The following is a 22,536-nucleotide window of genomic DNA, read 5'->3' on the forward strand; positions in this document are numbered from 1 at the left end:
GCCGAGACTTGGTGGAAATTTTCAGGCAAGCAAAGTCTTATCGCTTTCGGTGTTTAGATAAGCCCCACACTCCATCCTGCAAGGGTGCACGGTCCACCGCTAAGGAGGCTCCGACTACCTTACGCTATGTAATATGCTGCGCAGCAGGGACTTCGCCAGAGTACCTTGCCAGCTTGCGTAGTGAACTTGGAGTTTTGAGGAGGGACATGGAAGTTGACGCCCTCGGCATACATTTATCAGCCTTCGCCAGCTACTATATCGGGTCCCTCAAGCTTCTGCGAACCCAAAATTTTCTGTACTGCCACCAATGGTTTTGGCGAACGAAGCGATGCTCATACAAGACCTCTTCGCCGAACCAAGCCACTGTTCCACCACAGAATCTCAATTTGGAGGTCCTCCAAGCCTCACCCGTCTTCTGCCCGTGTATATTCCTACCTGTATTTCTTGCCGTTGAGGTTGACCAGCTATAAACGGAAATGCTATTCTGAAATGAAAGATGCGAAGCTTCGGCTTGCACCTAACGCCAGGAAACGGAGGCATACGCTTGATACAGCGAGACACCAACTGGCCATCGAGAGGATGGACCACCGAAGTCATTGCTACTCGTGTGGGAAATTTGACGGAGTTGTATCCCGCTGGTGGCCAATATACATGCATTGGATTGAGTGCCTATGGCACAACAGCACTTCAGATTTAGCCGTCGCGGACCTAAGAGTGAATGGAAACAATTGCCACCTCCCTCCATGAAGTCTACTAGGTATTGTCTATAGCCAGGGCAAGAGCTAAGCAACTCCTTCTTCCAGGATTCCAGGCACGCAACACAGGCCATTCTTCTTTCCCCTCGTCAACGACCTTCTCGATTTCTGGAAGTCAATGGACGCATGTCCCTCGGCTGACTTCGCGGCTGATTCAGGAGATGATGCATCTCGATTTGCCGCAGTCCCGAAAGTCCGAGGGTAAGATGCCCACCTGACATCAAGGGGTCTCTTACCTCTCTCAGCCTCGTTCTATGGATCATCTTCCAAAATGAAGCGCACCCTCAAGTACGGAGGTAAACCTCTCAAAATATGGGAGACGTAGCGGCACAACTTCAACAAGGCACGCGAGGTATCGTCATCTGATGCAACGCTTCTGCAATGATCAGCAAACTTCCTAGGAGCCCTGGCATACCCAAAGGAAGTCAATTGTGAGACCTGGCTTTGCATAGGAGGTGAGTGTCCAATAGCACATCTGGATCTCGACTCTCATGCCGGAGGCCGTCTACGCCAGCATGCACAATTGAAACCAAAAAAAAAAAAAAAAAAATGTGCAGCCCAACAGATTCGAGGACAGCATTTCGCGTTCTCAGCGGTTACCACCCAGTAACACCCCCTCCCCCAGATGTTGTAATTCCGCTAATGTTCCTCAGGCAAAAGTGCACTTCTCTGACCAATTGACGGATCTTGTCTATGCGTCCATCTGCTGCTGGTCTCGTGGAGAAAGGCTCTTGCCGGAATCTTCACACCGCTTACTCCGAGCCTCATCTTGGCGGATGGTGTATCGTCGACAACGACGAGCCTGATTCTTGCCTTCCTCGTTTTCTCCATACGTTTCGCAATGTTATTATATGATGTCGATGACGAGACGCTCCGGCTGGTCCTCCAAATGCACTTGGAGGACCTCGAGAGCATCAGGCAGAGCAACAAGGGCAAATGCCGCGCGGACGAGGCCACCGATCTTGATATAGCCATCGAAACCTACAAGTCGGAGATCGAGGCTCATGCCCTACTCGCGGCGGACAGGCGCATGTGCAAGAGTATTGCCAAAGCAAACCAAACCGACGCCCGCCTCATCAACAACCTTGCCAGACAGGAAGACCAAGCTGCTCGAGATAGGGCAGCGGCCGTTCGGCTCAGCAACGGGGGGGAACTCGATGAAGATGTGCCTGCAGCTCCTGTCCGGCCGAACAATGCCAAGAGCAAGGAAGATGAGATGTTGCGAAAACTCAAGGCACTCTTCGTCTCTGCCAACGGCGAAGAGGAGGCCCACGATGATGAAGAGGACACCTTAAGCCCCCCAGAATCATCATCATGGGCAGCCTCCAGACTCCAAACCAACCTAACAGCAGCCAATCCCACCAAGTTAACATGCGATAGCTGCACAAACACCTGCCCCTCCACCACAGTCGCCCACCTCCCATGCAACCACAACTACTGCCGCGACTGCCTCCGAACCCTCTTCCAACTCTCCCTCACAGACGAGTCTCTCTTCCCGCCGCGGTGCTGCAGACAACCCATCCCCATCGACGACAACAACATCAGGGCCTTCCTCCCCTCCCAACTGATCGGCAGCTTCCGCGCAAAGGAGCTCGAGCTCTTGACGCCCGATCGGACGTACTGCCACCGGCCGACCTGCTCCCGCTTCATACCAAAGGAGTTTACGCGGGGGGATATCGGCACGTGTCCGGCGTGCCAGCATGAGACCTGCCTGATGTGCAAGGGCGCCGGGCACGGCGAGCAGAATTGCACGCAGGACACGCAGACGCAGGCGCTTCTCGAGGTCGCTGCCGCCAACGGGTGGCAGCGCTGCTTTGGGTGTCGACGGGTCGTGGAGCTCGATCATGGATGTAATCACATGAGTGAGTGAATCTTTTCTCCTGTTTCCCCCCTCCCTCTCCCCCGCCCCCTATCTCCCTATCTCAGGGATGTGGACGTTGAACACGAGCTGATAATCATTGCCCTCAAAAAGCTTGTCCTTGCGGAGCACAATTCTGCTACCTCTGTGGAGAAAGGTGGAAGACGTGTACCTGTGCGCAATGGAACGAGGAGCGGCTCGTCGCCCGCGCCAACGAAATCGTGGACCGGCGGGCTGACGCCCTGCATCTGGATGCTGCGGCGAGAGCGCAACGGGTCGAAAGGGAGGCGCATAATCTCGTGGAGAATCATCAGTGTGTTCATCCCACCTGGAGGAGCCGCCGCGGAGGGTTCCGGTGCGAGGAGTGTCACGACTTCCTGAGAGAATTCATCTATGAGTGCGCTCAGTGTCGCATCCATGCATGCCGCAGATGTAGACACAATCGACTTTAGAGAGTAGGAGTTGTGTGAGAAGAAGAAGAATCCAGATGACTGTGCGTGTACAGTGTGACAAATATTTTCGGAGCTGCTCATGAGCCAACAAGTCATGAAAATCTTTACATTTGGCCCATTTCGAACACGAACAACGATGAAACCCATCAAACACGATGGCAAATGGACAATCTTGCAAAAGAAAACTCATTCCAAACTCGTACGGAAATAATTGATGCCAGATGCAAAAGATATTGCGGCCAGTGTGGATTGAACACACGACCTTCAGATTAAGTGATTGAAGTTGACTTCAGTCTGACGCTCTCCCAACTGAGCTATGTCCGCCGCTTTTGATTGGTGATTGCAAGAAGTGTTGTGTGTTGAGTAGCGTTTCGCGTGAGCCCAGGCCCATGGCGACAGTTCCGGAGAGAGGGCCCTTGTCTTCCGCGCCGACCTCACACATCCAGGTATCGTGAGAGGTGAGCTTCCAAGTCTGATCCTAAAGAAGCCCAAATCTGTCGTGTCACTTTGAGGCAGAGAGGTTCCAATGCATGTAGCCTTTCTATGGCGTAATCTCTGAAGCCCAAATCTGTCGTGTCACTTTGAGGCAGAGAGGTTCCAATGCATGTAGCCTTTCTATGGCGTAATCTCTGAAGCCCATCGTTGCTTGCAAGTAAGTGTTGACTGGCGTCACCGAATCGTGACTGAAGGTTTGAATGTACTGAACACCTCCTCTCGAACATTCGTATACGCTAGCTGATATCATTCTCTTTTCTATATTCTCATGCGCCAAATTGCTCGCTTTTTCGTTTTCTCATTTGTCAGTCGATAAGCATCAACCGCAACTCTCAAGCCAACCACCCAGCATACGTACTCAACTCCTCCCGCCTCGCACCCTCCATCTCCCCCTTAACACCCAACAACCGCACCCTCGCCCCCTTCTCCCTCTCCCACCCCTCCAAGAACGCCTCAACTCTCTTCTGCGTAGCCTCGTCATCCCTCATGATCAAAGCCACCGCATCAAACCCGCCCGCGCCAGGCACGACGCCGCCCAACACGCCCTCGACACCACTGAGCGCATCAAGCAGCTCCGTCTGCGACTCAGGCTCAATGGGAACACCGCTCCCCTTCCCCATAGCCCGAATCAGACTTCTCACATCCGCAACCGCGCCGCCGACTTTCTCGGTCTCCCCGTTCTTCAGCGCCGAAGCAAGAGCCTCGTTCTTGCCCTGCAACTCATCCCACAGCGCCTTGCTCCCCTCCGCATCGGCCTTCCTCCACTCGAGCACCTTCTTCACCATACTCACCGTCTGACTACCGCAATCGACATCACACATGCGAAGACACACGCCCGCAGGCAACCCCGTCCCAGCCTTGTCGACCTCGACGTCCCACGCGAGCAACTCATCCACCTTCCTCACCAGCGCCTCCGAAAACCCGGGGCTGCCCGCCGCCCCGAGATCAGAGAGCAGAGAGGGCGAGAAGCGGCGGTACCGACAGCTTCCAAACACCGCAGCCGCGACATCGAACCCGGACCCGACCTTTCCTTGGGCAGCGCAGTGCGCCGCCTGCGCGAGGTTGTGGAGCGTGTGCTTCCCCGCCTCGGAGTTGATATCAAAGAGCGACGTGGGAAGGTGATGCGTCAGGAGCGCGGCCGTCAGGGAGGTGACGAGCGCGGCGGAGGAGCCGAGGCCTGTCTTGTGCGCTTCGCCGATGGTGTGGGGGTACCGCGCGAAGCGGGTTCCCTTCTTCGCTGCCGGGATGGCGGTGCCGGAGACGGCGGAGTCCGGGTCGTTGGATGAGGAGGGCAGGGAGTAGTAGTCGTTGTCGGCGAGGATGATCAGGCGGGTTGAGGTGAGGGCGTGGCTTGGGCGCTGCTTGTTGATGCGGGCGATGTAGGTGAGGGCGTAGCTTAGGGTCGTCTCGACGAATGTGTTTGGGCTGATTTTGGAGCCGCTGGGAGGAGGTTAGTGATGAGGTGAGGTGAGTGAGAGTGAGAGTGAGTGAGGCAATATGAGATCTGGGGTGGGTATGCTTGCGAAATGTGATGATGATGTTGATCATCAGCGGAAACATTGTCAGGCACATATGAGAGGGCATGGCATAGCAAAAGCATAGCAAGAGCACAGCGAAATCTCAACACGACCCAACACTCATCCGCCGCGTGAATATCTCAAAAGCCCGCCCCTCATCAACCACATCCCACCAAAGCCCCGCACTGAAACTCTTGAAGAACTTTTGAGACATAGAGTTCCCCTCAACACACCCCGCCCCAAGCTCATGACGAACAGACTACACAAAAACCACCAAAAAAAAAAAAAAAAAACACCGAAAGATCCGAGGGAACCGAGGGGAAGCAAAAGCAACTTACACCTGCAGCTGCGTAACCGTAATCCCGCCATCCTCAGGCGCGAGATGGAACCCGTACCGCCAGACGGCGTCGACAAACTGCGGGCTCTCGACGACGATCTCGGTCAGGTGCACGCCCGGAATGGTGTGGATCTCGGCGGCCACGACATTGATACGCGCGCTGAGCCCAAAGACGAGGCCCGTGTAGGCCCGGTCCAGCACCAGGTAGCCGCCCGCCAGGAGGACCTTGCCGGGCGCCGAGACGGCCGTCGTCGTGGAAGCCGTCATTCTTCTTTTCTTCGGGAAACGTGGTCTTGGGTTAGGTATCTAGTGGTGTGTATGTCTTTTCGGGGTTGGGTCCGGTTTGTGTGAGGGGTATGTGAGATCTGTACCTCAGATTGCAGGTCGATAACAGATATCTACGGCCTTTGAATCTCGCCAATTGAAATACAGCCGTTACGCAGCTTGCGATGGCTGGAATTTCAGCGCGCTTGAATATGCGGTACAGCTGTAGGATGAGGCCCAGTGAGGGGTGGGTTGTGTGATGACGCAGGCGTGATGGAGGTGAGGGCAGCTAAGTAGTTGAAAGTTTACGATGCGAAATCGCATCGTGGGAGGAACGAGCGCACAGTGCTAGGGGCACGTGCGAGGGAGCTGATTCATCGATAATGCACTGTGTAAATCTCTGGTCCAATTCAATCAGGAGCCTTGAACCATCGCCAAAGCTGGTACACTCTGAACGACAACCAGAATCCCGGTTCCAGCGGTCAGACACTTAGATTGAACTCAAGTCTGCATACTGATCAGATTATAGAGGACAAGTTAAATGTGCTTCAGCACATCTTCATTATCCAAACCTATTGAACATTACACACCGACAGCAAAGCATCGCCATCATCTTCACACTGCGGGCCAATTGTTTGAACAGTCGACAAATCTTATTTTGTTGGATGCTGCCGGTAATATACATACAGCAGGATCACATGCCCTCATGACATGTCGTCGTAAACCGACCCCCAGTACCCTTTCCGTCCATTCATGATCCTCTATGCTGCGTTGCGCTTCTATCCGGCGCCCTCTTTTTTATACTATGCTTGAGTGGGGTTGTGTCTATAATTTGGGCCGTTGGCCGTCATCGCTCGCTTTCCGATAAAAAGCCCCTGAACGGGTGCTCAGTCGCCGTGACCCTTTTGCTTCCGACAAACGCCGTACCGACCCAGTATCCCGATTATGGGGGTATGAATTCGACTTCCGGTTCAAACTCCAAATTCCAAAGCCATGTGACGATATGAAATGCTTTCGGCGCACTGCCGCAAACCAGACTGGCCGCCGATCCTGGCCAGGCACCCTCAGTCCACCTACTTTCAAAACACAACGGGGTATCAAGCAACGCGGTAGATGAGGGCAGTTACAAAGGAAATGTGTTCATCGAGGGAAAACGCAGAGCAGCTGCCCAATGCGTGATTCGATGATTTGACGAACAACGTAGACAAGACAGGTGTTGGAGTGAGCTTAGTTGTGTGCAACAGCTTCCTCACCACCGCCACCGCCAAGAAGCTCCAGCACCTTGTTGACAACAGCACTGGGGTAGCCACGGCAGAGCATCTCTCCAACTACGCCCTTGGCCTTCTCGCGCTCCTCGACGGCGAGGTAAGCACGAGTCATAGCCTCGTATGTGCTGGGCTCACGCTTCTCATGGCCGACAGAGTCGTAGATGGCTTGAGCTTTCTCGATCTGCTTCTCAGCGGCCCAGCCGTGGATCAGCGTGTTGGCGATGTAAGGAGTCATCTCAACACCTCGTCGGCGCATCTGACCAAGGATGGCCTCAGTGTCGACAACCTTGTGGTTTGCAACCATGGCCTCAAACAATGCTTGGAAGAGGCTAGCGTTGGCGGTGACAGCCCGGTCGGCCATGACAGAGTCGAAGACCTTGCGGGCGCCCTCCATGTCGTGGAGGTTGCAGCCACGGGCATGGATGAGCGCAGCGAAGTGGACGGCCTCGGGCTTCTGACCGGACGTGCGGATGGCCTCGAGGACCTTCTCGGCAGCAGCCATGTCAACAGGCTCGAGGGTGGCGTGGGTGTCGACAAGAAGCTTATAGGTGTGAGCAGTGGGGGCGATTCCCTTGGCCATCATGCGATCGTAGTAGGCAAGAACCTTCGCCTTGTCGCGCTTGGTAGTCAGGAAGAACTGCATCATGCTGTTGTAGGGAGCAGGGCGAGCCTTGTAGTTGGGCATTGCCTCCATCTCATCGAACAACTCCTCCGCAAACTTCTCGTCGCTGACGCGGCAGAGAGCGTTAACAATGGTACCGTAGGTGACCGAGGTAGGCTTGATTCCCAGAGCGCGCATCTCGGCGAAGTAGAACAGGCAGTCGTCGATGCGGCGAGCCTTGCCCAACTTGCCAATCAAAGCATTGTAGAGAAAAGAGCTGGGCTCGACACCCTCGGCCTTGGCACGGTGGAAGATTTTGACAGCCTCGGAAGCCTCGTCGAAAGTCTTGGCGGATTCCTTGAGGGTGGTGATGTACAGGCCGAAGGTGTTAGCGGAGGGGGCGGCACCCATAGCAAGCAGCTCCTGGTGGTACTGCTCGGCCATCTGGCGGTGACCAATGGTGAGGCAGGCGCCAACCATAGCATCCAGGATGCTAGACCAGCCGTAACGGACAACAGCGTACTGGGGCAGCAGGGGAACATCAGTGCGGGCCATGGCGAGAATATCGTTGCAAAGCTCCATCTTGCCCTCGCGGGAAGCAGCAGAGATCAGCTTGGCGTAGGTGATGTAGCGAGGGTGACGGCCAGCACGGCGCATGTTGCGGAAGCGACCAAGAGCATCGTGAAGTCTGGGGCCCTTGCGGCCGTGAGAGCCCTCTAGTTCATCAGAGATCAACGAAGAGCCCTTGAAGTCGGTGTTGTGCGCGTACGGGTCAAAAGAATCCTCGAAGCTCGAGACAGTGGCCGATGTGGTGAAGGGAGAGGCGGAGAGGTTCTGGGAAGACAGCTCGCGAGGATCGGTGATGCCACGGCTGCTCATGAACTGGTGAACGAAGTCAACTCCCTCCTCAATTTCGTCAGCAGACTCAGGGTTGGCAGCACGAATGCGCTGGAACATGAGCTCGGACTCGGCCAGACCCTCAGCAACTTGGCCAGATCCAATCATCGCGATGGCGTACATTGCAGTGGGCTCGATGAGCGCCGGGGTAACCGGGGTCTCAGGAGCACAGAGAACATGCCAGTAGCGAGCTGCGGAAGCAACATCGCCCTGACGAACGCTCAAAGCAAGAAGTGCCATGGCAGGGGTAGCAATCTGGCGGAAGTTGATAGGCAGGTTGGCGAAAGCAGCGACGGCGGTGTGCTTGTCACCGTGGTCCGCAGCGCGAGTGGCAAGGCTGCTCATGGGGTCAGCTCTGACCTCAGCCTCGACAACCTGGGCCCAGCGGAGGGCCTCGTTGAAAATGCCGCGGTCAGTGAAAGCCTTGACCATGCCAGAGCTGACAATCGCATCCTTGATATCGCCGGCGCGGACGCCATACTCCGTGATGATCTTCTCGTAGAACTTCATCGCACCGTCAACCTTGTCGGAGATGATGTAGGCGTGAATCACAGAAGCGTACACTTCGGCGTCCAACCTGTCGTTAAGGGTAGGCTCACCGTTGTCGTTAGCAACTGCAAGGTCTTTGTACTCGTTGTAGCACTCCACAGCGCTGACAAGGTCGCCGGACGTCGCGAAGGCGGTGATCATGCTGGGGAACATGGCGGCGAAGGGGGTGACACGGTTCAACTCCATGTGCTCGTAGAGGCGGAGCATGTCAGTAACACGCCCAGCTTGAGCACAGGCAGAGATGAGCTGGTGGTATGACTCAGCAGAGTAGGACGCCCTCTGGGTGAGGACAGACTTCTCAAACATGTCCATGGCAAGATCGAGCCTGTCATCCTCGGAAAGAATGGCATGCTCAAGCTCGTGGGAAGCGAACATAAACTTGCCGGGCTCATCCATGCCACCGAAACGCACCAATTTGTCGTGAAGAGTCTTCTTCAAAGAGGCAACCTCGAGGGATCGGGCGGCAAGGAGACCAACAAGAATGTTGTAGGTATCGCTGTCCGGCACGATCTTGCGGCGGAGCATGTCGGCGTAGACATCCAGAGCCTTAGTAACCATCTCGTTCTTGGCAGTGGGCAAGTGAATGGCGGCAACCAACAGAGCGTTGTAGGCGCTCGCGATAGGCTGCACGCCGGCGACGAGCATGGCCTCGAATACGGCCGGAATCTCAGCGTAGCGGCCATCCTCAGAGAGCTTGTGAAGGTGGTCGGCGTACACCTGAGATTGAGGGTCGAAAGGAGGAGTGGCAGTTCGGGCTACGCTGACGGGAGTCCGCGATCTGTCGATTGCTGGGGACTGGTATGAGCGAGCGGCGGAGCCATTGTGGGACGCAGATCGAATAGAGTGCTCAGAGGCCTCTTCCAAAGCTTCCATGCGACTCCTGAATTCGATTTCTTTCTCGAGTGCTGCGTCAATCTGCGCCAGGGCGGCCTGTGCCTCTAACGGAATTGGCGAGGCTTCTCCATCTTGAGTGGCGGCGAGCTCCTCGGCATCGTGGGCCTTTGACTCGCCAACGAGAATGGAAGCTGGTGAAGGCTTCCACTCAATCTGGCGCTGAAACTGGAACTGGGTCCATTCCTTGTCGATATCTTCTTCGGAGGCCTGCTGCTCCTGCAGCGCCTCGAAGTAGGCGTCTAAGCTTCCATGCTTAAGCTTCTCGTCGAGCTTCTCGTGGTGATGCTGGGGGAGGCCAGCACTTGTCCGCTCAGCGGTGTGGAAAGCGGACTGAAGCTGGAGAGACTGAAGACGACCAAAGCGGTTGGTGTTTCGGCGCGCAAATGAAGGTCGGTTTTGTGTGTTGAGGATGGGATGTGTGGCAGCTACGACGGACTGGGCGTAACCGTGGGTGAATGACTTTGCGAATCCTTGACGGATGAAGTTCTGGTAGAGGGAGGAGTAGATGGTGGGCATTTAGAAGACGCGGCGGAGGGGGGAATTCTGTATGGCAGGATCGTCAGTCAATTTGTGGTTTCCTTTGGAGTTGTTGCTGCATAAACGGTGATCGACAAGATTTGCGCTGTGCTTTCCGCGTGTTCAGATGACACATGTTTTTTTCCCTCCTCCGTTTCTTGGAGGAAGCTACGCATTTGGGGTTGTTGGTTGTTTCGCCACAGCCTGATAAAAAAAAACGCCGGGCGAACGGGGATAACGGCACAGGCGGCTCAGACAGTCGCCGGGGGTTATTGAGTGGTGACAACTTACATAGGGAAATATGAAGAGTCCGTTGCAGGTTCATTTGACAGCACTGTAGCCGCCAAATAAACGCGCGATCTGATTAAAGAAGGGTTATTGTATTGGGTATTGAAAAGCAAGAAGTAGGAGGGAAGCAAGACGATGACGGGGAGGGGGCCTGAGGTAGAAGTATTAGTCTGAGGCGCCGATAGATTTGGTGACTACCCGTACGGATACTGCCATCCACTACTGCGTGCTCCGTACCAAATGTTTATGGTGGCCGCAAGGGAAAAAAAAAAGAAGTGCAGGGTATACCGATCGGTAGGGAGGTGGGAGTGGGAATGGGCCTGGGAATGGAAAATGGGAGAGAACGGGAGCGCGTTTGAGATCGGACGGAGTCGATGAGGCGTACTACAGCCGATGCAAAGGAAGTCACTTTTCTACGGCTTACAGTGTGAATGCCGCAGCTGTCATTCTGGTAGGTACTTTGATGCCTCTGCTACCTCAGCTGAAGCTACTACGGATCGTCCACCGGCCACGGCTCTCGAATCCCTCCTTGGCCCGTCACGGCTGTCTCTTTCAGACTCTGGAAGGAATGGAGAATGGAACAGAAGGGGGGCCAGCTACGGGCACGCTAGACAAGGGCGAGTGGCAGGCCGCTGGCCAGGGGAAAGGAAGCAAGGCGAAGGCGAGGGACTTCGCATACGGAGTAGTGTAGAGTCTCACTCGCACTTGCGCGCACTGAGAAGCCTGGGGGAGAGACATACTCGAGAGAAGTTGGAAAAAAATACCACCACAAGAATATGCGCAAAAGACTGGGGAACTTGTTCGCGTGGATTCGGAGCTGGCGCATGGACTGTGCCGACCTCGTCCAGTCATGTTGCGCGCTGACGGGAGAGGTGCGGATACGCGACGGCCAAGGGTGGATTCGGGAACTTTAATTACTAAGGCCGTTGTGGCCGTCCGGGCGAGCAGCTCCTTCCAAGTTCCAGCTCCCAAGGCTCCAATGTTCTTTCGATGACTTGTTGCTGCCATTTTCCATGGGTGGATACATTGTGGCTACTCCTTGATATTAATGACTCAGGCAGCAAACCCCGAACTGTTTGCGACCTCTGAGTGGCTGGCCACTGTCTCTAGCCTCGTTTTGCTGTGGCTCACTCCCTTGTTCACGCTTGTTGGGTTTACGGACCAAGCATTGAAAAAGCAATGCTGGTTCATATTGGAATGGGCCCTGACACTGACAGTACATCCATCCATAAGATCTAGCTACGATGCCGTGAAAGAGACTGAGAAAGGGGGATGGGCAGAAAGGTAGACACTAGGTGGCCTCAATGTCCAACTCTTCCCGAGATCTGTCCTCTTCCTCCCATTAAACTGTGCCTTGGAAGCTGACAGGCGACGACGGCGTGTAGCTTTAGGATACGGGATGAGATGAAGTCGGAGACGGGACGGATACGTCAACTATACGCCCTCGGGGCCGACTATGCGTGTCATAGGTACGGATACTGGACTCCTGGAGGTGTTGAAGGCGTAAAAAGATACTTGTCGCAAGTTTGAAAAGCCCGTTCGGTCATAAGTTCACTTTGAGCCCCTCACCTCCCTCGGCTTTCCAAAATGGTTCCCGCAGCGAGATGACGACTCTGACCTGCCGCCTGAGGACGCAAGATTGACTGATCATCGCTGCGCATCAAAGAGGCCCAGCTATATTGGTGCTAAGAAGCGGACTAAAAGCTGCGCTGGAACGTCAACTTGACAACGCCTTGGAACGCCTGAACGCACACGACCACCAAAAACACGGGGAAATTTGGGGCTGCGTCCCAGGGGTACCTTAGGAATTGCGAAGGTACGTAGTACAGGGGGCCTCCCAGGGCTCACGAGTCCAGGCGATTGCCAAATCAGGCCGATGACTCTTTGATGTCTTCCACCCAAATGGCCCCCCTTCTGCGAGAAGAAACGGGCACCAGTGTACTGGATTGCGTGGGGCCGCTTCAAGGCTGGAGACATTTTCGAACTTTTTGACAGAAATGCATGTGGTCTTTCTCCAATGTTTCCCCGGGGCTGTCCAATCGACGTGAGGTTGAACGGATAGAAGGTAAGGGATACCTGCTCCTCCCCTGGCAGAGCCAATTTGGAAGGTCGTGGACGCGAAAAGACGGTACCCGGGCCGTGACCAATCAGAGCCGGTGCAATGCTGGGAGAAGCCGGAAGGCGCGGGATGGTCGGGGAGTCCTTTCTGCCTCCACTCGGGAGCCACTCACCCAAGGTCAAGGAAGGACCAAGTGCTCAGTTCCGTCCTGTCGGGAAGCTGCCTCCAGCCCCGCCGATTCCATTCCGTTCCCACCCATTGCTGTGTTTCGCCCACTGAGGTACGAAGTGCCTCCATACTGGCTGGCAAGTGGCTGCACAACTCTGCACCGTCCACACTTGCCTCCAGTTCGCTCCCCTGCTCCGGTACTTCCCCGCCGGTAGCGTCAGCTAGTCGTCCCCATTGGTGATTCACCACCAAAATGTCCATCCTCGTACGCAAATTTTTCAACACCAAATCCAGGGGCCATGATAGCTGAGGCGGACCCTTTGCTCAGCTACCACCGTCTCCTATTTCGATGATCGTGGCTCAAGGTATCTGTCACTGGTAAGATTGGCAGAGCTGGACCAGCTTCAACTTCTGGATATCACGCATCCTCGACCTGCTACCTACGATCATACATTGCCAACAATGCTTCCCAAGCCACAACCGTTGACTTCAGGTGAAGTGAGGGTTGGTACCAAGCTATGGGTCGCCTCCGCCAGCAACACGGGCAAAAGAAGAAACAACAAAACGCCAGCATCATATTTCGACCCTTTTTTAGCATTCCCAAATTCCCCTCTCATAACCCTTGGTTTGACTCCTTTTCCTGGGCTGTCTGAGACCCGGCCTGCTACGGATACATAGTTTTCTATCCCATGCCCCTGGGGCCTGTCCTTCGTCCATCCCTTGCCTCCGCGGACGAATGGCGGCACGCCCAAACTGACAATGTAATCTGCCCCTCCAAGTCCCCGTGGACCCTTTGCTTCAAGGGTCACTTTCCGCATTTCTCTGAATCTCGAACACGGCCCGGAGATGGTGATGAGATCTTCATTGCCAATTGTCTCGTCAACTGGCAGCGGGAGCCATATTGGGCCCAAAGTCAAACTGGCCTGGCGGTGTGAAGCTTCTCAGATTCCCTGTCGTTACTATGGCAGGCCGCAGACGGTTGTCAAAGTCGTACCCTAACGAACGCGACGCGTCGAGACAATATTGAGGAATCGACTTGTCCCTGGAGCCCCTCCTCCGCAATTAGAGAGGCACGCTCGTACTCCGTACAACCGGCAGCATTTCACAGGCCAATGGCAGACACCCTGTTAAACGTGGCCAAGCACCTGAATTTCCCGCGACTCGTGGGGGCGCCTCACAATCTTCACATCACGAGGCCATTCCTCCACGAAAAAGAGCCGCCATCGATTCTGCGGCACGGCGCAGAGCCACAGTCTCACAGATCCTAAAACAGGATCTCGGTCAGGCACAAGCTCCCCCGCCAGACATGGATGACCATGGATGATGTGCGCTGCAAGGCGCAGGTACCTACCTACTCGCCGCCGTTGGAACCCTTTAGGCTCCGAAGGCTCGCGAACACAGGCACGTCAGACTCGGAGGAACGGGCTTCTGGTTGAGCCGGCTTACCTCCGCCGCCACGGACTGAACGAAACTTATCCCCGTGCCTCCATCATAATGCAGCAAGCATATGCTCTCTGTTTGCCGACCGCCGCCGACGGGTTAGAGATACAGTAGTGCCACTACCTATCCGGCCGATGATCCTGTTCCCGTCATTGCCCTGGTCGCGTCTGATGCCGTCACCACGGTTCGACCGGGGAATTGCGGCTTATTCATCACCCGCCCCTAATGCGCTGCAACCTGCGCCCGTCCGGGGATTTCGCCTCCGCCTGTCACCGAGATGTGTCGGCTCGGAATTTCGGTGTGGGCTGTGGAGGATCGACGCCCGTACCCAGTCCAGCGGACTCCAGCCCAGTCTTGACAAGGTGACATGTCTGGCTTCACACTTTTTCCCACGTGGGGCGCAGCCGTGCAAGTTCACAACGTGCGAGCGGGTGCCGTGCAGAAGCTAGCATCAGGGAAGACGCATGGCGCATCATTACATACGCAACATGCCGACTTGGAATCGCGATTCGTTTGCAGTTTGCTTGCACATGTCTGCTCGTCACAGGTCCACTGTGGATTTACGAAAGGTGGCTCCGAGATGGAAATCCGATCATCTCGGACTACGCGTGGCTGTTGCACGAGGCATCAGGGATGATGCAAGGCTGAGCCTGCTGCATTGAACAACATACGCAGCACCCCTAGGTTACTGACAGGTGACCAACGGAATTTGAAAATGCATATCTCATGGCGTATCTGCAGAGTAGTGATTGCCCTCGCTGGTTTGGAAAACGAAGTTGCAAGTCTGTCCTATAAATCTATTTCCACCCCTTTGATACGGCCAATTCGTTCAAGTACCTTACATGACTCCATGCCACAATCTCGAAGCTCCTGTCATTCGCCAGCATAAAGCATTTGGTATAAATTTTGGGATGTTAGCCTGCATGACGCGTACAAGTACATTATCTCGGTGATTGCTACCTTGGTAGGGTGAGTTAAACGTAGACATCTCATGATTATGTTCTCCCAAACGTGGGATATATTGAACCGATGATCTGTCCAGGTTATGCGAGTAATAGGTCCCCAGCATTTCGTAAATGACGCCGTATAACTATGCTGTTGTACCATGATCGGTGACATCCGAAATCCTGTTGGTATCACGTTTGCCAGTGGGGCTCTCGTGCCTGCCGCCAGCTGTTTGTGAACACTCGAGATACTGGCAAGGAAACGAGCTCCTTCCCCTACGATGTTTATCTTCAGATCAATGTCACGGGTCCATAGGGGGACTTGAGATTGTCGGCAATCGCAAGACCGATACCAGCTTCGAAGCTCTGTCTAACATAACCTCGGTGCAATAGTGCAGATACTCGTGTATTTGTGTTGTAGTAGATATATATCGTGTTGTGCAGTCGAATTCTATACCGTGTCCGAGAATCTCCCTTGAAAGCCAAACCTCGTCAAACTCGATCTCTCGCGCCTGTGAAGCCGGAAAGGAACAACCATTACATATCGTAGGTGTTGTTTCCCCGGATCACCCTCTATCTTTGAACCTCCGGAGCCACTTGACTGCAGCAGATGGAGAAGGGCAACATTCTCATACCATCCCACCTCTTTCTTGCGCTAGCAGGGCTGCTATCTTTGGTCAAGAATGTTGTTCAGCGTAAGACGTAAGGCAGAAGAAGAAATCATCGGCTTTGAGTCAAAGGGTTATCGAGATCCTCATGATCCCCTCTTGTAGCTCACAAAAGTTTCCGAACTAAATGATGAAGTAATGGCTTGAGTTCTTCATCTTCTTGTTCGAGTTTTGCAATTTTGTGCAAGGTAGAAAGGAGAAAAGAGTTGGCTTTCAGCCAAAGAATTGCCGAGGTCCTCATCGTTCACTCTCGTAGCCCACAGGTGTTTTCGGACCAAACAGATTGACGCAGACGTTCATGAGGATGGTAGTGGCATCACGAAGACGAAGGACACGCAGCCCTCACAAGTTGGGAAGGAAAGATGAAGCGTAGGGGAAATTTTCAAGAAGTGGGATCTGCATGCTGAAACATTGATGAACCCAGTATTCGGATAGTTTGGTGGCGACATGACTTCTTCCCACACGACGAGGGTACGGTGAAGAATGCCAATGTACCATAAGTTGTTTTAAAAAGTCCGTACTGGGTGGATGGCCGTGGTGATGAGGATGAAGGATGAATGATATCCAGCCTATCTTGATCCAACTCGGGGAAAATGGCAGCCTCAGGGGTTCCAACTAAGTGAAGAGGATGATTTCGGCTTTTTGGAAGACAATGGCAAAGCTCGAACATCTATCATACTCCACAACTACTGCGCTCAAAAGATGCCATATGATGTCGGGCCTCTGTACCCGTACACCCTCTCGTGACCCTGCTGGCAATCTTCATAGCAACTTACCATAAGTCTCCTTCCAGGCTGACTGCCTCCCTTGCAACGACACTGCGTAGGCATATTGATATCATTTTCCATGCGGCAAAAGTTTGGGGAAATCATGGCTATATGAAACGAAAGAGTCCTGGGGAGGACAATGGAAGGGCAAGAAGGCGGTGGTAATCGATATTAATCTCGCACTCTATTTGAAGAAAATCACGCATACAGATATGTGTAAAGGGTGAGCAATGTTACAAACCTATTGCTCAAGAATAAATCAAACCGAGCGGAGTCAACCTCACAGTATTCCAGCATTTGGCAAAAAGTAGCGTCAAGGGACTGAAGGATGAGGGAGAGTACTTGATCGCCATAGCATCACAGAGTATGACAAGGAAGCATGTTTGTTTGATTGATATGATTGGTTTTTATTTGTTCTCAGGGTCGGACTTCAGTCTCGACATCTTCTTCCTCTCTCCTAGTTTCTCATCCCTCGGCATATGGCCTCCCTCGCGTACCTAGTGGTATCGTTCTTTTCAAAATAAAAGCAGCTCTCACTCTCTCAGATGTGCGTATGACAGTCATGTCATCGCCATGAGTATTCCCATCCATAAAACGCCATCGCTTGCTAAGAATGTTCATCCCAGGTATCGTAGTACCATGCCGTCGCTAGTTTTCAAAAAACAAGAAAAAAAAAAAGTCGCTCAAAAGATCTTCCTCCGCACCAGCCTGGGTGATTCCGGTTGCAGCTCCATTAGTTCCAGCTCTCATTAGGGTGTAGTGGTGGTAGTAGTGTGGTGTAGTGATGTTGGAGTAGTAATTGATAGTGATATTGTTCGACAAATGAGAGGTTTAAAGTTGAGATGTACTCGTGTGAGGACTGTAACCATCTATCGGTAGGAGCTGCCGACGGTGGAGATGGAGGCGCTGGACAGAACGGGCTGAATGGAGAAGAGAGGGCGGGCAGGGAAGTCGGAGTCGAAGTCGGCGATGCCGATGCGGCTCGCGACTGCTTGTTCCTTGAGCATGGCAATTCTGAGGAAGACATGTTAGTATATTGTTTGCTGTTAAAGTGTAGTTTAGGACTGTAGACTTACTCATCTGCGCTGATGCCGGCGAGGTCGAGGTTGCATTTTTGGAAGTTGAAGGGAGCAGAGATCTCGGAGCCGCGCTGCTTGACCTCCTTCCTGTTGCGGCGGATCACCTTGTTGAGGAAGACCTTGAAGCCGTCGTTGGAGTGCATGGTTGAATCGTGTTGCATTGTGAATGGTGGTGGATAGCGAAGATGATGAGAGGTGGATGGTTGTATTATATGTTGATGACGTGTGTGTAACTCCAGCGCCGCGGTTGGTTCACAGGGATAAGATGTGTTGTTTGTTTGTTGATGGTGATCGAAGGGATGATTCTTCAAGTTGTTGATGTTTAAGATTTCCGAAGATGGCGGGAGGATGAGTGGTGATATATCTTTCCTAAATGTTCCCCCTTGTCTCGTGGTCGTGGATCTGTGTTCCCGATAATCTTGATGTGTTCCTGAACTTCTTTGCTTTTTCTTCCAGCTCTCTGGTTCCTTGGTGTCTTGTTGGTGGAGTTTAGGCTCAGCCTTGGAGAAATCTGATGGTCAAGGATATAGATTGGTTGACTTATTGGATCGTTGTTTAATTTGATTCCTGTTGTTGATTTGAATACTGGTGAGAAGAAGCAAGCAACGGGAAGGAGAGGGTGGGAAGTAGAATCATATATCTATTACCAGATCGGTGGACTCACAACCATGGGGGCGTGTGGTGTGTGACGAGCGAAAAAGAAGCAAGGAGTGAGTGAGTGAGTGAGTGAGTGAGTGAGGAGGAGGGTGAGGGTGTGAGGGGTGTGGCCGCGCTAGCATGGTGAAGACGTGCGTAAGGCACGTACGTCCCCGGGAACGATCGCACGCCCCCTCCTCCACTGAATCCATCAGCTCCACTCCCTCTCCTCCAGGCTCTTAACCGTACACCCCGTCCCCGTCCCCGTCCGCCTCTCTGTCCTTCGCCGTGGACTTTCGGGAAGTGCCTCCCTTGAGGTGTGCCAGTCATCTCATCAGTGCCAAAAGCATCTGAGGGAGGAAGACAGTCGGGGAGCGGAAAGGGTGGAGGATGGCGTGGAGGGGTGTGCGTGTGTTCGAGAGAGTGATGTGCGTACGGCCAAGACTCAGAGTGAGGAGAGATGTGGGATGAAACTGCCGCGTGCAGAATCGCACTCCCAGGAACAACCATACTGGACCAACTTGACCGCCAGACTGGCAGACCGCCTAGGTGCGAACACAACGCATGCCATCGTAAAGTCGACCAAAGAAAAGTGTCCGTCCGTCGGCCGACGGACGCCACGGACGCGGAACAAGGTTAGGCGGGAGAGGCTAAGTACGATGGTCCGCAAGGATGTGGAGGACAGGGAGGATTTTCGTGAAGGGGGACAGACACAGGTACAGCGTGGTGTGTGTGGGTGTGTATCCATTGCAACGGACGTAGAGGCAATGGGGAACTAAGAAGCTACTGCCTACCGATAACGACGATGACTGCTACTACTGCTGCCTTTGCTACAGATTCTCGCTTGCTGGGTTAAATGCGACTTCTTTGGGAATAGTTCCGTGATGGGAATTGAATGAGAGGAAGTGATATCGATGAGGCTTATCGTTTTGGGCTGAGCCATCGACGTTGTTGCAATATCGGTTGTTTGAAGAAGAGAGAGTGAGTGTCAGGCATCTTACGTGGGCTGACTGTACCGCAGCAAACGGGGACAACGGCATTAGGTGAACAGGCAACAAAGTTTCCCAGTTCATTTTGTGACCACGTTTGAATGATCACGTTGCTACATTACGTGACTGTACTCCCTGGTGGAGCAAAACAACGAAAACGAGCTGCTGCTGCTGCTGCGAGAGAGAGAGTACCAGGCAGAAAGTAAAAAGTTTCGAACTCCGTGTTTGGATCGAGTATTGGATCGGGGACGTCGGGAAATTCCCCAATCACGAGACGGACAGGGCAGGACAGGGGGCATAGGATCATCATCATCATCGCCGCGTGCGCGTGGGGGAGGAGAATTCTCCAGTGCTCCAGTTGCTCACAGACGGCCGGCCGTACGCTGATCGCCGAACCGGCAGCCCCCAGTCGGAATGGAATCCCCTGCAACCCTTGCCAAGATGCGAGAGCCCTGTGAGTGAGTGTGAGGATTGAGAGTAAGAGTGAGAGTGAGAGAGAGTTCGGACTGACTGACTGGGCTGAGTGAGTGTGCAAAAAAGAGAGTTGACTGCCCACCCTCACATCGAATCTGAAACTCGGCGCCGTAAGGCTCACTCACTCATACTCACTTATCCACGGCTTACCGCTACGTTCCGTCCGTTGTGTAGTGTTAAAAAAAGAGAATTTGTTTCAAGATTGGGAGGGGATGGGTGTTAGGTCATGGGGTGTGGTGGTGTGGTGCTTCGTAACGCTGCTGCGCAATACGCGCGCAACGAACATTTCATTTCATGCCTTTTATTGTTAGTCACCAACTCTTACGTGCGGTGCTGCGGTGCCGAGTGATGCGCAGTCGGCCGGTTCGGGGCTGGTGAGTGGACGAGATATGACATCGCGGACTTGGAGTTAGACACGCCACACCAACATACACATACACACAGACAAGGACACTGCTCTCCCGCACGGTTGGGTTGGTCTCTTTGATGCGACGATATTTTTCACCAACGGCCGGCCGAGTGGTGTTCTTACCAAGAAGGCCGTTTGCTTGGACGGGCTTTGCATACGGATACGCCAGCTTCCAGATATTCCAGAGCGCACGCGGGCCTTACGGCGCGTCATATCACGTCGTGCCGGCTGCGGACATTTTTCTGAGGCATCGCGGAGGAGCGTTGAAGATGACCGTGACCTTTTCAGGAACACACATCAACATATGCAAGGCACCATGCAGGTCCCGCCCGCCGACTTACTCGTCGCGCGCCGCGTCCGCGGGATTCCAGATCGAGCTGGCCTGTAGGTAATCTGTCATCCTTCCTCTCATTTGGGAAACCCTACCTACTCCCCCGGCCGACGACACGCCGCCGCCGCCGCCGCTGCCGAAGCAGGGCGTGCCCCCCCGTGATCTGGCTCCGGCCGTGCCCGCGCGGGGTCCCTCATCATTTCTACCTTGCCCTTGCCCGCTGCTGCATTGAAGATTTGTGTAATTAGGTAAGAAGGAAAGAAAGAAAAGCGATCGCGAAACACCCCTGGTTCCCCCGCCGCGCGCGCTGTGTGTACGGCGCCCGCCAACCCAGTCGGCCGGAGTCCGGGGGCCGGTGGGGGGGGGGGGGGAGGCCGGCGATGTGTGAGAGTGTCTATGTACTGCTTGCAGCCCAACCTAAGCTGCAGTGGGGGGTGTAAGCTTTGGCAAGTCCAAAAGTTGCAGGCATCTTCTCCTGGTGTTGCGCACGTAAAAGCCGACAACAGATTTAAAGTTGTATTGGGTCGGGCGTGGCATCATTGAACATGGGTACGAATTGGTAAGGCAGGGCATGGATTAGGAAACTCGAAAGGCATTGGGAGATAGGGACAAGGGGGGAGAGAGAGTTAGAGGGTTACAGCAGAAGCCCGCGTGATGCCGAAAGCTACACCACCTTCTTCACTAACTTCTCGAGACACAGTAGAGTTTGTCATCGGAGCTTTCCCTTCATCTTCAGGCGACAGCGGCCAGGGCTGCCGCGACGAGACGATAGGGCTCTCACTCTCGTGTGGATTTTTACAAGCTGTCTTGTTTGGGAGGGTCGTACTCCGTTCATGTCCGTCGCTATCGGCATCGCGATCGTAGAGTTGAGGTTACTCGTTGCCTCTCGCGATGATCGTTGGCATGAGGCATGGAGCGTGGTAACGGGAAACCCGGATGTGGTAGTACGGCAACGGTTTCCCTAGTATTCTGCATCCGTACTTCTTTTCTGAGTCTGTATACGGGCGGCATCATCGTACGCTAGACACTAGACACTCTGGTTTGAGCTTCAGACACGCGATCGACGAGACATTTGTACCGGATTCCAGGTTTGGAAACATGTCGTCGTGTGTTCCCAAGTATTGAACCGGCCGAGTATGATGTTGAGTCTGGCATTCCTCTCGTTGGCCGTGGGAAGCGTGGAGCTTCAAGCATTCCAACACTCAATCCCATCTCATCCGGCCATTCCAGCGTAGCATCAGTCCAGCCCTCAGCCCTGCTACTCCACGTACTCTCATTACCTGGATATCAATTGCTGTCCATTCTTTACCGCTTCTTTCTTCAGCAGAGTTTCGAATGAGGCTGGTTTACATTCCAGCACCTGTATCCGTACTAATTACCATCCCTGTCTCCGCCAGCGCAGTACGCAGCAGCTGGAATGCGATGCGGAACCCCTGCGACAATGGTCAAACCCGTGCCCTTTGGGGCTGAACAATTTTGCAGGAATGTAATCAAGGACCCCTGACACTTTGGGCATTCCTTGGGTCTTCTTGCAGCCCTTTTTCCAGTCCGGACTCTGCGACTCTTGGGTGGTTCTTGATGCATTAGCTGCATTTCTCTAGGCATCATCATCGTTTTCTTCACCAATGATACCAAGACTCTTGGCTTCTATTAATGGACCAAATCTGTATGTACACGTCCAGCAGACGAGGGGGGTGAGGTGCATTTCTGTCGTAGTCGTAGCCGTCGTAGAAGTGAAGCCTCCACAGCCTCAACGCCAAGCACTAGAACGGACTCACGTTTCGTTTGGAACACATGACCAGAGAGAGTGAGCGAGCCATAGCTTGAGGCATTGGAAACATCTTCCAAGCCTCAACCGTTTTAGAGGTGCTGACACGGGCA

General features: G+C 53.9%; 6 protein-coding genes across 6 annotated transcripts; 2 read left to right on the top strand and 4 right to left on the bottom strand.

Moving 5' to 3' along the window:
• Window positions 1-1,596: 1,596 nt before the first annotated feature.
• Window positions 1,597-2,625, top strand: CTAM01_02947 (IBR finger domain-containing protein; the record flags this gene model as incomplete). Its single annotated transcript, XM_060518985.1, has 1 exon — window positions 1,597-2,625. One exon carries the CDS (start codon window positions 1,597-1,599, stop codon window positions 2,623-2,625), a length of 1,029 nt encoding a protein of 342 aa, XP_060385984.1.
• Window positions 2,626-3,892: 1,267 nt separating this feature from the next.
• CTAM01_02948 (phosphomevalonate kinase) lies at window positions 3,893-5,681 on the bottom strand (the record flags this gene model as incomplete). The annotated part of the gene is made up of 2 exons (XM_060518986.1): window positions 3,893-5,000; window positions 5,416-5,681. The coding sequence occupies 2 exons, from the start codon at window positions 5,679-5,681 to the stop codon at window positions 3,893-3,895; spliced, it is 1,374 nt and encodes a 457-aa protein (XP_060385985.1).
• Window positions 5,682-6,905: 1,224 nt separating this feature from the next.
• Window positions 6,906-10,403, bottom strand: CTAM01_02949 (pentatricopeptide repeat domain-containing protein; the record flags this gene model as incomplete). Its single annotated transcript, XM_060518987.1, has 1 exon — window positions 6,906-10,403. The coding sequence occupies one exon, from the start codon at window positions 10,401-10,403 to the stop codon at window positions 6,906-6,908; it is 3,498 nt and encodes a 1,165-aa protein (XP_060385986.1).
• A 1,962-nt stretch (window positions 10,404-12,365) lies between these two features.
• Window positions 12,366-12,668, bottom strand: CTAM01_02950 (uncharacterized protein; the record flags this gene model as incomplete). The annotated part of the gene is made up of 1 exon (XM_060518988.1): window positions 12,366-12,668. The coding sequence occupies one exon, from the start codon at window positions 12,666-12,668 to the stop codon at window positions 12,366-12,368; it is 303 nt and encodes a 100-aa protein (XP_060385987.1).
• A 4,938-nt stretch (window positions 12,669-17,606) lies between these two features.
• On the bottom strand, window positions 17,607-17,977 carry CTAM01_02951 (uncharacterized protein; the record flags this gene model as incomplete). Its single annotated transcript, XM_060518989.1, has 2 exons — window positions 17,607-17,751; window positions 17,814-17,977. The coding sequence occupies 2 exons, from the start codon at window positions 17,975-17,977 to the stop codon at window positions 17,607-17,609; spliced, it is 309 nt and encodes a 102-aa protein (XP_060385988.1).
• A 1,878-nt stretch (window positions 17,978-19,855) lies between these two features.
• Window positions 19,856-20,712, top strand: CTAM01_02952 (uncharacterized protein; the record flags this gene model as incomplete). Its single annotated transcript, XM_060518990.1, has 2 exons — window positions 19,856-19,895; window positions 20,360-20,712. 2 exons carry the CDS (start codon window positions 19,856-19,858, stop codon window positions 20,710-20,712), a joined length of 393 nt encoding a protein of 130 aa, XP_060385989.1.
• Between the last annotated feature and the right edge of the window lie 1,824 nt (window positions 20,713-22,536).

The sequence above is a fragment of the Colletotrichum tamarilloi genome, assembly GCF_030869305.1.
Source record: "Colletotrichum tamarilloi strain Tom-12 chromosome Unknown Scaffold_7.1, whole genome shotgun sequence".
Taxonomy (NCBI): domain Eukaryota; kingdom Fungi; phylum Ascomycota; class Sordariomycetes; order Glomerellales; family Glomerellaceae; genus Colletotrichum; species Colletotrichum tamarilloi.